The sequence below is a fragment of the Manis javanica genome, chromosome 10 (assembly GCF_040802235.1).
Source record: "Manis javanica isolate MJ-LG chromosome 10, MJ_LKY, whole genome shotgun sequence".
In the NCBI taxonomy this organism is placed as follows: Eukaryota; Metazoa; Chordata; class Mammalia; order Pholidota; family Manidae; genus Manis; species Manis javanica.
Window position 1 is genome coordinate 31,919,377 of NC_133165.1, and position 15,730 is coordinate 31,935,106.

General features: G+C 45.0%; 1 protein-coding gene across 3 annotated transcripts in view; it reads right to left on the reverse strand.

Annotated features, from left to right (window-relative positions):
* The window catches only part of GRID2IP (Grid2 interacting protein), a 70,663-nt gene that overhangs the window by 12,962 nt on the left and 41,971 nt on the right, over positions 1–15,730 (reverse strand). For all 3 annotated transcript variants that reach the window (XM_037003709.2, XM_037003708.2, XM_073215093.1), the window contains 5 exons: positions 14,928–15,176; positions 14,651–14,736; positions 11,683–11,752; positions 11,091–11,185; positions 10,579–10,762 (listed from right to left, as the gene is read on the reverse strand). In XM_037003709.2, the coding sequence (XP_036859604.1) occupies positions 10,579–10,762; positions 11,091–11,185; positions 11,683–11,752; positions 14,651–14,736; positions 14,928–15,176 (684 nt within the window). The remainder of the gene's footprint in view (positions 1–10,578; positions 10,763–11,090; positions 11,186–11,682; positions 11,753–14,650; positions 14,737–14,927; positions 15,177–15,730) is intronic.

The following is a 15,730-nucleotide window of genomic DNA, read 5'->3' on the forward strand; positions in this document are numbered from 1 at the left end:
TAAAGGCTTGACATCCAGAATATATAAAGAGCTCACATGCCTCAACAAACAAAAAACAAATAACCCAATTAAAAAATGGGCAGAGGAACTGAACAGACAGTTCTCTAAAAAAGAAATACAGATGGCCAAGAGACACATGAAAAGATGCTCCACATCGCTAATTATCAGAGAAATGCAAATTAAAACTACAAGGAGGTATCACCTCACACCAGTAAGGATAGCTGCCATCCAAAAGACAAACAACAACAAATGTTGGCGAGGCTGTGGAGAAAGGGGAACCCTCCTACACTGCTGGTGGGAATGTAAATTAGTTCAACCATTGTGGAAAGCAGTATGGAGATTCATCAAAATGCTCAAAACAGACCTACCATTTGACCCAGGAATTCCACTCCTAGGAATTTACCCTAAGAACGCAGCAATCAAGTTTGAGAAAGACAGATGCACCCCTATGTTTATAGCAGCACTATTTACAATAGCCAAGAATTGGAAGCAACCTAAATGTCCATCGGTAGATGAATGGATAAAGAAAATGTGGTACATATACACAATGGAATACTACTCAGCCATAAGTGGAAAAATCCAACCATTTGCAGCAACATGGATGGAGCTGGAGAGTATTATGCTCAGTGAAATAAGCCAAGCGGAGAAAGAGAAATACCAAATGATTTCACTCATCTGAGGAGTACAGGAACAAAGGAAAAACTGAAGGAACAAAACAGCAGCGGAATTAGAGAATCCAAAAATGGACTAACAGGTACCAAAGGGAAAGAAACTGGGGAGGATGGGTGGGCAGGGAGGGATAAGAGGTGGGGGAAGAAGAAGGGGAGTATTAAGATTAGCATGTATGGGGGGGAGGGAGAAAAGGGAGGGTGGGCTGCACAACACAGAGAGGACAAGTAGTGACTCTACAACATTTTGCTAAGCTGATGGACAGTAACCGTAATGTGGTTGTTAGGGGGGACCTGATATAGGGGAGAGCAGGGTATACATAGTATTCTTCATGTAAGTGTAGATTAAAAATTAAAAAAAAAAAAAGAAAGAAAGAAAGAAAGAAAAGGGGGATTACTCCTTGATAGGATAAAACTATTGGTACATCAAAGATCAACGCATGCTTTAAATATCCTTAATGTTGATCACTTAAAGGGTGTCAGATGATCAGCTATGGAGGTACTCTTTTCTGATAATATTCCTTTCGCTTAATAAAAAAAAAAAAAAAAAAGCAGTTACTGTGTGCTGACCTCCAATGAGTTCTGCACAGTGATATAGAGGGCATGTCAAAGTGTGGGCAAAGGGTCTGTTTATTTCTATGCAGAAGATCAAGGCCTAGCTTGGACACCCAGAAAATGAACTAAGATACGATATGCGGAGGAGCTTCCGGCATCAGCAGTCTCTGAAGGACTTGTGCCGGGGGATGATCATCAAAAAGCCTCCACAGGGACCCAGGCGATGCTGCAGTCATGGCTGCGTCCACCCCACCGTCTCCTGGACTTGCCATAGGAATGAGGAGGGAGATGTCTAGGCTGGCATGTGCATACAGTGAGACAACGAATTTGACTGGATCTGTACTGTTGGAACTCAACCAGGAGTTGGGAGGGGTGCAAGGTGTAGCATCCAAAATCTTATGACTATAGACTATCTACGGTTAAAAGAACATATGGGATGTGAACAGACCCCAGAAATGGGCTGCTTTAATTTGTCTGATTTCTCTCAGACTGTTCAAGTACAGTTGGACAATATTCATCATATCATAGACAAATTTTCACAAATGCCTAGGGTGCCTAAATGGTTTTCTTGGCTCCACTGGAGATGGATGGTAATTATAGATTTGCTTTGTTTATGTCACCGTATTCCTATTATGTTAATATGTGTGTGCAAATTAGTCAGTAGTTTAAAACCTATACACACTTAAGGTACTCTACAAGAAGATATGTCAAAGAAATAATCAATCCTCCAATGTTTCCTTCCATATGCTACATCTATAGCTTTTCTTCTTTCTTCCTAATTACAACCCTTAAATAGAATTCGTGCCTCATATCGAATTTACCGAGTATCATAATTCCTCCAGGTGGTAATGATACCTTGAGACAAGTGCTGGACATAGAAGCCACAGGGCATAAATCTGCAAGGACAATATGGCTTCTCTCTCACTTACCAACTTTACATTTCCCTGTATGGCTCCGGAAGATGACTGGTTAGCCAGAGACGGGTAAGATTCCTCAAGGGAGGAACAACCTAAGACAGGCACAGTCGCAGGGAGGCCATCAGGTGAGAATTTGGGGATCAACAGAGGTGAGGCTCAGAACCTCACCCCCCCTGCTTTGAGAGAAATCTTCTGCATCCATGGATGTTTTGCTGCCCTTGTCTAGCCTGGATTAATACTTAGTCCATAGGCACACACCTGATCATCTGATCATCTACATTTGCCCTCTTACAGCACTAAACTATGTTTTCTACCTTTATCTTGCATCTACCTACCACTTCAGCATTTTATTGAAAATAAAAAAAATAATAATAATAAAGGGAGAAATGTGGGATCAACATATAAATCAAGTACAAAAATCAAACGAATATTCATATTTGACCTGATTGTTTATAGGTCATAATGCGTGATCAAAACCGAAAGTTTCTGTGATGAATGCCCTTGTACTGTTCACCATGTAAGAATTTATTCACTATGTAAGAATTCGTTCACCATGTAAGAACTTGTTCGTTATGCTTCAGAAGATTGGAGACTGACGAGAATTGGACTTGAGATGGATTAATGATTGTACATTGAGCATTGACCCCCCCATACTGAATTTTATTGTTGTTAACAACCATTTGATCAATAAATATGAGAGATGCCCTCTCAAAAAAAATAAATAAATAAATAAATAAATAAATAAATAAATAAATAAAACTGGATCCTCACATCCCATCACACCTAAGGATTAACTCTAGGTGGAGAAAAGACCATTGTGGAAGGTAAAATTATATAGTTATTAGAAGATAGTGCAGGAGAATATGTTTTGATCCTGTGGGCAGGAAGGACTTTTAAAACAAAATTTCAAAAACCAAAGCCATTAGGCCCCAGATGTATTGAATTTCATTAAACAAAATCAAGCATATCAATTTAAAAGAGCACGACTTGGACACATTAATATTAGATATAACAGAAATAATACTAGAAGTAACAAATGGGAGAAAATATTTACAATGTCTAAAATCAAGAATGAACCAGTATCTAAAATATATAAGGAACTCCTACAAATCAACAAGAACAAAAAAAGCCAATAAAACAAAAATGGACAAAGGGTTTGAATGGGTAATTTATAGAGAAGGAATTGGAAAAGTTAACAGGGTGATAAAAGATGTTTAAAATAATTAGTAATTAAAAAACACAAAATAACAAGATGTCACCTTATGGCTAAAAGATTGGCAAAAATAAAAAACTGGACACTGCCAAATGTTGATGAGGATGTGGGGAGAGGGAGCCCATGGGTGCAGCTTGTGTCAGTGGGAACAGTGGGCTGGGAAGCAGTCTAGCACTAGTTAGTCAAATTAACACCTTAATATTCAGCAATTCTGCTCTTAGATATAAATTTCAAATGAACTGGGAATGCAGTCCCAGAGGGAAATGTGCATGACAGTGTTCATCACAGTATCACTGTGATGGAAGAGTGGAAGCAATCCAGTGTCCATCATTAGGAGGGTCAGTAGGTAAGATACAGTAGCTGTGATCTGTGGGAATTTGGCTATAGTTATAAGCAATGTATTAAATGTAGCAGAGAAACGTGGAATATCTAAACACACAGCACTTGGTGGAAAGGAGTCAGACACAGAATATGCACAGAATAGTACAGCAGTGAGGCAAAACAAAAATACATCATGTGTAAAGATGGTGGCATGAGAGGTGAGACAGAGGCTTCCTCCTAAAACTGCATATACTATGAAAATATAATACAACTAATCCTGAAAGAGCACCAGGAAGGAGGACTGTGCCAGACTGCATACACCTGGAGAAAAGAGCAGACCTCATGGAACAGGGTAATGTGCCAAAGCTTTGACCCAGTGGGACCCAAGCCCTTCTGCCACCCCAGCTAACCAGCTGGAGGAAGATAAATGAAGCAGGGAGGGAGTGGAGGCCTGGGACTACAGAATACCTAACTCTGGAGATCTGCTCTGGGAGCACAAACCTACTTTTCATTGTGCTTTCATCATACTCTCGTGATCATCATACTCACAAGATGGCGCCATATATAAATATGAAATGCCAAAGGAACTTGGTCCAGAGTAAAATTAATATAACTCCTGAGAAAGATGACATGGACCTCATGACTCTTCCTGAAAGGGAGTTCAAAATAAAAATCATTAACATGCTAATGGAGGTACAGAAAGATATTCAAGAACTCAGGGATGAATTACGGTCAGAGATCCAATCATTGAAGAACACAATGGAGGGTATTAAAAGCAGGTTGGATACGGTGGAGGAGATGATAAATGAAATTGAAACCAGAAAAGAGGAATACAAAGAAGCTGAGGCACTGAGAGAAAAAAGGATCTCTAAGAATGAAAGAATATTGAGAGAACTGTGTGACCAATCCAAATGGAACAATATTTGCATTATAGGGATACCAGAAGAAGAAGAAGAAGAGAGAGAAAAGGATAGAAAGTGTCTTTGAAGAGGTAATTGCTGAAAACTTCCCCAATCTCCAGAAGGAGATAGTTTTTCAGGCTATGGAGATACACAGATCTCCCAACACAAGGGACCCAAAGAAGACAACACCAAGATATATACTAATTAAAATGGCAAAGATCAAGGATAAAGACAGACTATTAAAAGCAGCCAGAGAGAGTAATAAAATCACATACAAAGGAAAGCCCATCAGGCTAACATCAGACTTCTCAGCAGAAACCTTACAGGCCAGAGGGAATGGCATGATGTATTTAATGCAATGAAGCAGAAGGGCCTGGAACCAAGATTACATTATCCAACAAGATTATCATTTAAATTTGAAGGAGGGATTAAACAATTTACAGATAAGCAAAAGATGAGAGAATTTACCTCCCACAAACCATCTCTACAGTCTATTTTGAAGGAACTGCTATAGATGGAAGTGTTCCTAAGGCTTAATAGCTGTCACCAGAGGTAATAAAACCACAGTAAAGAAAGTAGAACAGCAAATAGCTAAGCAAATGCAAAATTAATTTAACTATCCCCAAAGTCAATCAAGGGATAGACAAACAGTACAGAATATGATACCTAATATATAAAGAATGAAGGAGGAAGAAAAAGGAGGAAGAAAAGAAAAGAACCTTTAGACTGTGTTTGTAATAGCATATTAAGTGAGTTAAGTTGGACTCTTAGTAAGGAAGTTAACCCTGAACCTTTGGTAACCACGAATCTAAAGTCTGCGATGGCAATAAGTACATACCTATCAATAATCACCCTAAATGTAAATGGACTGAATGCAGCAATCAAAAGACATAGAGTCACTGAATGGATAAAAAAACAAGACCCATCTATATGCTGCCTACAAGAGACTCACGTTAAACCCAAAGACATACACAGACTAAAAGTGAAGGGATGGAAAAAGATATTTCATGCAACTAATAGAGAGAAAAAAGCAGGAGTTGCAGTACTTGTATCAGACAAAATAGACTTCAAAACAAAGAAAGTCATAAGAGACAAAGAAGGACATTACATAATGATAAAGGAGTCAATCCAACAAGAAGATATAACCATTATAAATATCTATGCTCCCAACACAGGAGCACCTACATATGTGAAACAAATACTAACTGAATTAAAAGGGGAAATAGAATGCAATGCATTCATCCTAGGAGACTTCAACACTCCACTCACTCTGAAGGACAGATCAACCAGACAGAAAATAAGTAAGGACACAGAGGCACTGAACAACACATTAGAACAGATGGACCTAACATATCTACAGAACTCTACACCCAAAAGCAGGAGAATACACATTCTTCTCAAGTGCACATAGAACATTTTCAAGAATAGATCATACACTAGGCCACAAAAAGAGCCTCAGTAAATTCAAAAAGATTGAAATTGTACCAACCAGTTTCTCAGACCATAAAGGTATGAAACTAGAAATAACTTACACAAACAAAATGAAAAATCATGGAGGCTGCACAACATGCTCCTAAATAACCAATGGATCACTGACCAAATAAAAACAGAGATCGAGCAATACATGGAGACAAATGACAACAATAATTCAACACCACAAAAATCTGTGGGATGCAGCCAAGGCCGGGCTAAGAGGAAAGTATATTGCAATACAGGCCTACCTCAGAAAAGAGGAACAATCCCATATAAGCAGTATAAACTTACAATTAATGAAACTAGAAAAAGAAGAACAAATGAGGCCCAAAGTCAGTAGAAGGAGGGACATAATAATGATTAGAGCAGAAATAAATGAAATCAAGAAGAATAAAACAACAGAAGAATCAATGAAAGCAAGAGCTGGTTCTTCAAGAAAATAAACAAAGTAGATAAACCCCAAGCCAGACTTATCAAGAAAAAAGAGAGTCTACCCACATAAACAGAATCAGAAATGAGAAAGGAAAAATCACTACAGACACCACAGAAATGCAAAGAATTATTAGAGAATACTATGAAAAATTATATGCTAACAAACTGGATAACCTAGAAGAAATGGACAACTTTCTAGACAAATACAATCTTCCAAGGCTGGCCAAGGAAGAAACAGAAAATCTGAACAGACCAATTACCAGCAATGAAATCGAACTGAAAATAAAAAAACTACCTAAGAACAAAACCCCTGGACCAGAGGGCTTCACTGCTGAATTTTATATCAAATATTTAGTGAAGACATGATACCCATTCTTCGTAAAGCTTTCCAAAAAATAGAAGAGGAGGAATTACTTCTGAACCCATTCTATGAGGCCAGCATCACTCTAATACCAAAACCAGGCAAAGACACCACAAAGAAAATTACAAACCAATAACCCTGATGAACATAGATGCAAAAATACTCAACAAAATATAAGCAAACCGAATACAAAAATGCATAAAAAAGATCATCCATCATGATCAAGTAGGATTTATTACAGGGATGCAAGGATGGTCCAACATTCGAAAATCCATCAACATCATCCACCACATCAACAAAAAGAAGGACCAAAACCACACGATCATCTCCATAGATGCTGAAAAAGCATTTGACAAAATTCAGCATCCATTTATGATAAAAACTCTCAACAAAATGGGTATAGAGGGCAAGTTCCTCAACATAATAAAGGCCATATATGACAAACCCACAGCCAACATTATGCTTAACAGTGAGTAGCTGAAAGCTTTTCCTTTAAGCTTGGGAACAAGGATGCCCACTTTCCCAACTTCTCTACAACATAGTACTGGAGGTCCCAGCCATGGCGATCAGACAACACAAAGAGATAAAAGGCACCCAGATTGGGCAAGGAAGAAGGTAAACTGTCCCTGTTTGCAGATGACATATTGTACATAAAAACCCCTAAAGAATCCACTCCAAAACTACTAGATATAATATCTGAGTTCAGCAAAGTTGCAGGATACAAAATTGATACACAGAAATCTGTGGCATTCCTATACAGTAACAATGAACTAGCAGGGAGAGAAATCAGGAAAACAATTCCATTCACAACTGCATCAAGAAGAATAAAATACCTAGGAATAAACCTGACCAAGGACGTGAAAGACCTATACTCTGAAAACTACAAGACACTCATGAGAGAAATGAAAGAAGATACCAATAAATGGAGACACATCCCATGCTCATGGATAGGAAGAATTAATATTGTCAAAATAGCCATTCTACCTGAAGCTATCTATAGGTTCAATGCAATTTCTATCAAAATACCAAGTGCATTCTTCAACGAACGAGAGAAAATCATTCTAAAATTCATATGGAACCACAAAAGACCTGTAATAGCCAAAGCAGTCCTGAGAAGGAAGAATAAAGCAGGGGGAATTATGCTCCCCAACTTCAAGCTCTACTACAAAGCCACAGTAATCAAGACAATTTGGTACTGGCACAAGAACAGATCCATAGGCCAGTGGAACAGACAAGAGAGTCCTGATATAAACCCAAACATCTATGGTCAATTAATATATGATAAAGGAGTCATGGATGTACAATGGGGAAATGACAGCCTCTTCAACAGCTGATGTTGGCAAAACTGGACAGCTACATGCAAGAGAATGAAACTGGATTCTTGTCTAACCCCATACACAAAAGTAAACTCAAAATGGATTAAAGACTTGAATGTAAGTCGTGAAACCATAAAACTCTTAGAAGACAACATAGGCATACATTCCCTGAATATAAGCATGAGCAACTTCTTCCTGAAAGCATCTCCTTGAGAAAGGGAAACAAAAGCAAAAATGAACTCATGGGACTACATCAAACTAAAAAGTTTTTGTATGGCAAAGGATACCATCAACAGAACAAAAAGGCATCCTACAGTATGGGAGAATATATTTGTAAATGACATATCTGACAAGGGGTTAACATCCCAAATATATAAAGAACTTACATGCTTCAACACCCAAAAAGCAAATAACCCGATTAACAAATGGCAGAGGATATGAAGAGCAGTTCTCCAAAGAAGAAATTCAGATGGCCAAGAGACACATGAAAAGATGCTCCACATCACTAATCATCAGGGAAATGCAAATTAAAACCACAATGAGATATCACCTCACACCACTAAGGATGGCCAGCATTGAAAAGACTAAGAACAACAAATGCTGGTGAGGATGCAGAGAAAGGGGAACCCTCCTACACTGCTGGTGGGAATGTAAGCTAGTTCAACCATGGTGGAAAGCAATATGGAGGTTCCTCAAAAAACTAAAAATAAAAATACCATTTGACCCAGGAATGCCACTCCTTGGAATTTACCCAAAGAATACAACTTCTCAGATTCAAAAAGATTTATGCACCCCTATGTTTATCACAGCACTTTTTACAATAGCCAAGATATGGAAGCAACCTAAGTGTCCATCAGTAGATGAATGGATAAAGATGTGGTACATATGCACAATGGAATACTATTCAGCCATAAGAAAGAAACAAATTCTACCATTTGTAGCAACATAGATGGAGCTGGAGGACATTATGCTCAGTGAAATAAGCCAGGCAGAGAAAGACAAATGCTATATGATTTCCCTCATTTGTGGAGTATAACAATGAAGCAAAACTGAAGGAACAAAATGGCAGCAGACTCGGAGACTCCACGGATGAACTAGTGGTTACCAAAGACAATGGGTGTGGGATGGCAGGTGGGGAGGGAGGGAGAAGGGGATTGAGGGGTATTATGTTTAGTACACATGGTGTGGGGGATCAGGAGGAGAACAGTGTAGCACAGAGAAGGCACACAGTGAATCTGCAGCATCTTGCTGCACTGATGGACAGTGACTGCACTGGGGTATGGGTGGGGACTTGATAATATGGGTAAATGGAGTAACGACGTTTTTTCATGTGAAACCTTCATAAGAGTGTGTATCAATCGTACCTTAATAAAAAATAAAAAATAAAATAAAATATCTTAAAGAAAACAAAACAAAACATCATGTGAAGCAATGTCTACTTCTCAAGAATAGCATCAGAGAAAAAGATTACCATTAAACTCATCTGACTGGTGGCCTTGGCAGAGGAGGGACACAGGATGGGGAATGGAGTGAAAGGGAATGAAGGGTGGAAACAAAACCCAAGGGTTCATTGTCTGATAAATGGATAAACATGTTGTCTGTCTGCACACTGGAATATTATTTGGCTGTAAAAGAGGAATGAAGAAGGTGCTGTAACTTGGATGAACACTTAGAGCATGATGCTTAGTGAAAGAAGACAGATATGAAAGTCCACATATTACATGATTCCCTTCATATGTAAGTCCAAAATTCACCTGTCAGTCCAGAAATCTTCAAGACAGAAAGTAGATTAGTGGTTGTTTAAGTTTGGGGGAGCATAGGAGGGGGCTGTGGGGTTCCTTTGGAGGTGATGATAATGTTCTAAAATTGTGTGTGGTGATGGTTGCACGTGATAGGCTAAACCCAGTATTTTGTATGCCTAAATGGGTGAATTGTAGGGCATGTTAATTGTATCTCAATAAAGCTGTTTAAACAAAATAAGGGAATGAACAAGTGAGGAGCTTTGGGCCTGTGACAATGACTCTGTGGAGCAAGGAGTGTAATAAATGCAGCTCCTACAGCTGACATGCAAAAAAGAAAGACAGTGAACCAACCCCAACAGGGCCTGGCCAGTGGCGAGTGCCCACAAGTGAGGGTCTTAAGGTACCACCAACAATGCTACAGGTGGGCAGTATCTGCTTCATTTTCCAGAGGAGGCTATGACTTGCCCAGGTCATGTGGCTAGGAGGTTGCAGAGTGAGGTTTGTTCTAGGGCACTCCGATTGCCCACACCCCAGGGCCCCTGGTACCAGCTTCTGCCTTCTTTGAGGCTCCCCAGAAGGGGGCTGAGGAGGCGTAGGCAGGGAGATCCAGATGGTGAGTCTGGGCAGGATTTGGGGCCCACCCTGGGCAGGTCCCCGCCACCACTCTGGCACAGCCACCTGTGCTGGAAGAAGCTCTCGAGGGCCCGACAGACCCCATAGCGCTCGGGTGGTGTGAGAAGGCGCTCCAGCTGCTGGCTGAAAGTCCTCCCCTGCACACGGATGCTGGAGGGCAGGATGTCTGCCACCCACTGCAGGGAGGTGAGTGCCGATGACGGGTTGGAGGAATCCAAAGAGTCAGAGTCTGCTGGGCCACAAACAGGCGAGGTATGGGTGACCCAGTGTCCCCAGGCCAGCTGTGGTTTCCTGGGCAGTGGGGCTGAGGGACCTCCTGGGCTGAGTGTCATGCACTGGGGGCAAGCCTACTGCCCACAGCAGGGGACAGGGATGGAGAGAGAGAGCCACACGCAGAGCCCCAAGGCTGCCCCACAGGTTCTACGGTACCACTGGGGAGGGAAGATATGGGTTTTGGGGGAAAGCAGAGTCCTTTGCAGACTCGTAAATCCCAGCATGGCAGCCCTGGGCAGGGTTTCTGTGGGCCATAAAGCCAAATGACAGTGGGGGTGTCTCACCGCTGGCAAATGGGATGAGCCCCTCCTCCACCACCAGTGTGGGCATGGCACCGCTGCCCTGCAGCATGGACACCACCTTGTCATGAGAGCAGTTCCTGCCAAGGAGAGATGGCCCAGGAGGGCCTGACTGGGATGAGCCCCATCCACGCCACCCACCAGACCTCTCTGTCCTGCCTGTAGAGGACACACAGCAAATCCACAGCTGGGCCAGGACCAGATGCCAGGGCCCAGCCTCCCCTGCCTGTTAATCTCCTCTGCAGGGGAAGATCCAGTGCCAGCCAGACACTTCTGGGGACAGAAGGGGTCATGTTCATGTCACTCCAAAGCAGGGCTCCCCATCGAGGACAAGACACACATGGCCCACTCAACTGGGAGTTGAGATGCTTTCTGGTTAGAAGGAGGAGCTGACATCCTGGATAGGGTGGAGGACAGACTCAAGAGTTCCCATGGGAAGAGCAACAGTGGGGACTGTCCCCAAGATCAGGTGGCCTGGACCTCCCCGAGATCAGGACCAGGGCCTGCATGTCCCAAGAGTTAGGAGTCTTGAGGGACTGAATGCCACCAAGCTCTGGGGACTCCAGTAGCCTCTGACCTCATGTCCAGTCCATTAAGGAAGAGGATCCGGTCACCTGCCTTGAGGGAAGCACTGTCAGCCGGGCTCCCTGGAAGCAAGAAGAGAGGGCATACCAGTCAGCTGGGCAGGGCCCTGTCTGGGAGCCCAACACCGTTTTCCTGCTTTACAGGTGAGCTAGGAGATGAGTGGCAGAGAAGGTCTGAATTCAAGGCAGCGCATCCCTGTATTAGACCCAGCATCTCTCTGCTCTCGGTGCTATAAGCTGGGTGTGATCCCCCGGGTGGGGCGGGAGTGCTCGGCGTGGTGTGGACCACAGGTTAGCCCTGAGCTGCCGGAGAAGAGCACTAACAGGGAAGGTCTTAAGACAGTATTTCTGTATTATCTGTGTACCCTCGGACGATCCATCCACTCCATACACTGTTCTTGGTCCCTTATCTAAAGGTCCATATCATAGATTCCTCTGTTCCTCATCATCAGGAAGAAATGTGTCTGCCTAGAGAGAGGCAGTCTCCCCACTTAGCCTGGGAAATGTGTGTATTACTCATGGTTGTTGTTTTTTTTCCTGTACTTCCTGATGATTTGACACGTGTGGCCTTCCTGGCCTTAGAAGGACTGCCCGCCAGACCTCCCCAACTTTAGAGGCAGTAAACAGCTGACCAGCAGTCCCCTTTCATGTGCAAACCTACCAATGCCCTTCCTCTCTGGGTCCCTCACACCCTTGGTCACTATTTCCCTACCCTAAGCACCCAGCAGGTCCCAGACACCTAGAGACAGCCCCTGTACCCCAAAGCCTGCTGCAGTTATTCAAACTAGCCCATCCTAAGCCACTCACCCTCACCTGGTCCTTCCCATGGAAACCACAATTTTTCCTTCTGTTTTCCCTCTGTTCCCTCTGTCTCTTGACAGATCCTGGTGCTTCCCCCATATGGCCCTGCATGGTGTGTCCCCTCTTTTTGGGTACTGTGAGGGACAAAGTGTCTTTTCAATGGCAATTGTCCCCTGATCTGTTGTCTTCCCCATATCTGAATAATAATAAAACCTAATAAAAACACCTGGGAATTTGAAGTATAAGAACAAAGAAAAACTGAAGGAACAAAACAGCAGCAGAATCACAGAACCCAAGAATGGACTAACAGTTGCCAAAGGGAAAGGGACTGAGAAGGATGGGTGGGAAGGGAGGGAGAAGGGTGGGGAAAAAAGAAAGGGGGCCTTACAATTAGCATGTGTAATGTGGGGGGGGCACAGGGAGGGCTGTGCAACACAGAGAAGATGAGTAGGGATTCTGCAGCATCTTACTAGGTTGATGGACAGTGACTGTAATGGGGTTTGTGGGGGGGACTTGATGAAGGGGTGGGCCTAGTAAACATAATGTTCTTCATGTAATTGTAGATGAATGATACCAAAAAAAAAACACCTGGGAGCAGCCAATTCTCACTTTTTCCCTTGATAGTTGAAAGTCAGCCCTAAGCCAGTCCTCATACCTGGGGAGAGGAGGGCTGGAAAGTCTGCTCCTGTGGATATATATTTTTAATTTTCTGCCCCTTACATTAGTCATCACTCTAAATTTGATTTGGAAGCAAGTGGAGGGAAGTGATAAATATTCTCTCTTGAGGCCATGAGGATTGTCAGGAGAGGAAGGGGAACAATCAGAGAGGATTTTCTGGGGGAGGACGTAGGGGAGCCCTTTCCCTGGGAGTGAAGTGGGAGGCAGCCATGGTGGTGACCATTCCAACCTGGCCTGCCTGGAAGCTTGGGCCAGCCTGGGTGGCAGGACCAGAGGGGCTACAGCAAGGGATTAAAGACCACCAGATCAGGAGCCAAAGAGACCCCAAGTTTTGGTCCTTGATTTGACAGAACCTCAGTTTCTCCTGTCTGTAAAAGCTCCCATGGAAGCTTCCATTTGGCTTCCTATGACAAGGAATGTGTCGGTCACCAGCCTAGAGGCTGGGCCATGGAGAACAGCAGTCCTGGGCTCCAACAAGGCCTGAGGCCCAGTAGCTCTGGCTACACACATGGGAGAGGTAGGGAGGTGGGGGTGGTAGTGGCACAGTTTGGAAGACACATCCAAAGAGAAGAGAGTAATCATTCGTAGAGGAAACCCTCTGGAGAGCAGCTTGGGACATTTTCCCTACAACAGTGCGTCAATGACTCAGTAATGCAGAAATCTGAGAAGAACTGGGACACATCAGTCATCAGGGTCAGGCCTCAGGATGATCAGTGACATAAAGGCACTGAGGCACTTTCCCGGGGAACAGAAGATGCCCACACGTGACATGCAGAAGGGTAGAAAGGACTCAGCACCACAGGGGCACAGATGGGGATGTGTCACCAGGAGCATTAAGCTCAGGTGCTGGGAGGGGATGTGTGCAGGACAGAGCAGACGCCCCAGTCCTGTGGGGTGGTTATGGGGAAGAAGAGTTCAACTCAGCACCAAGAGACATTCCTGCCTCATGGAGATCTTCCACAGTAGAATGGATACCTCAGCAAGAAATGAGTTTCTTCCTTCCCCTACACCTCACTGGAGGCGGGAAAGAGGAAATCCAGCATTGAGAAGGCTCTGCAGAGCAGGCTGGGTAGGACGAGGGGAATCTAGATTGGGTCAGAGGACTGCACAGCGGGTTGTGGTCCTGAGGCCTGGTTGCCTCTCTGAGCTTGGCCTGCCCACCATTCCACCCAGGGGATGTTTTTGGGGTGCAGCCTGGGAAGGCACTAGCTCTGTCCTGGCTGCCCCAGTATCTTGGGCAGTGACCCCAGCCTTCCCAGTGGACATAAGACAGGTGTGAATGGAGAACTTGGCTCACTGGCTCAGGGATGACCTTAAGCTTGGAGGTTTGCCCCAATTCAGACAGATGGACTATTTGGATCTGCTGCTCTGGGACACTTAGAAGACACAGGTTATGTGAGGTTAGAACCTGGGCCAGGAGGTGCTGAGTAACAGCCCAGCAGGGTCCTTCACCCTATCCTGGACAACCCACCCACTCCTCACCAGGCAGGACAGACTCGATCCAGACAGGCGCGTGGCCGCGCAGCGTGAAGCCAAAGCTCTTGTTGCCTTTGTAGACTCGGACAGTTCTGGGGAGAAAGAAGGGTCGAGGTGGGGAGCGGGCAGTGCCCTGCCCTGGGGAGAGGGGGGTGGGGGGCCGCAGAGAACGGAGACGTCCCGTGGCCCACTCCCCTAAACCTTTTCTGGTGTCCCTGTCCCGCCTCCAGGCCCTCTGCCCAGGCATCCATCCCGAGCCCACTGCCCGGCGCCCGGTGAGTACCTGCGCGCGCCCCCAGGGCCGGCGCGGCCGCCCAGCAGCGAAGCGGCCTTCCGCGAGGGCGGCTCGTCCGGGCGGCGCGGGGCGGCGCTGGCGCGCGTGGACACCAGGAGGCGCTCCGGCCGCTCCTCGCTGCGGCTCCGGCGCAGCCGCTGCCCGCCTTGCCCCCGGCGGGCGCGACACAGCTTGCCCAGCAGACCCTGCGACACCACCTCGTCGAAGCGCGCCCGGTGCTTCTTGGGGATGAAGATCCTGCCGGTGAGGACGGCTGAGTCAGGCCGCGCGCCCGGACCACGCCTCGATCGCGGCAAACCGCTGCCCAAAGGCGCCTCCTCGTGAGCGCCGCCCAGGGCTCACCCTTCCCTAACCAGGGGTGGCGGGGAAATCAGCAGCTTGCACCCCAGTCTACCCCTCAGTGCCCGGACACGCTCCCTAACTGGCCTGGGACACAAAAGGACCATGGCGCTTGGCTCGCTCCACCTCCATAAAGTCACAGTTCAGACGTCCCCTCCCCAATTCTCTGGCCTTGGGAGACCTCAGTGCCCCCAAAGGCTGTCCATGCACCGGTTCCTCCTCCTACCTCTGTCTTCCCATCTCTAGCTTCTCCCCCCCACCCCTCATCTCATGCCCTTGCACCTGCCAGGCCAAGCCCCAGCCAGGGATCCCCACCAACCACCTTCTCCTAGCCTGATGCTAGGCAACTCTACTGGAGAAAGCTGAAGCCACAATCTGTGCCAGTGTCAGCCTTCCCCCAGACGTCCATCACACTGCCAGTCTTCCTGCTTGCATCTCTGGCCAGCCCTCTC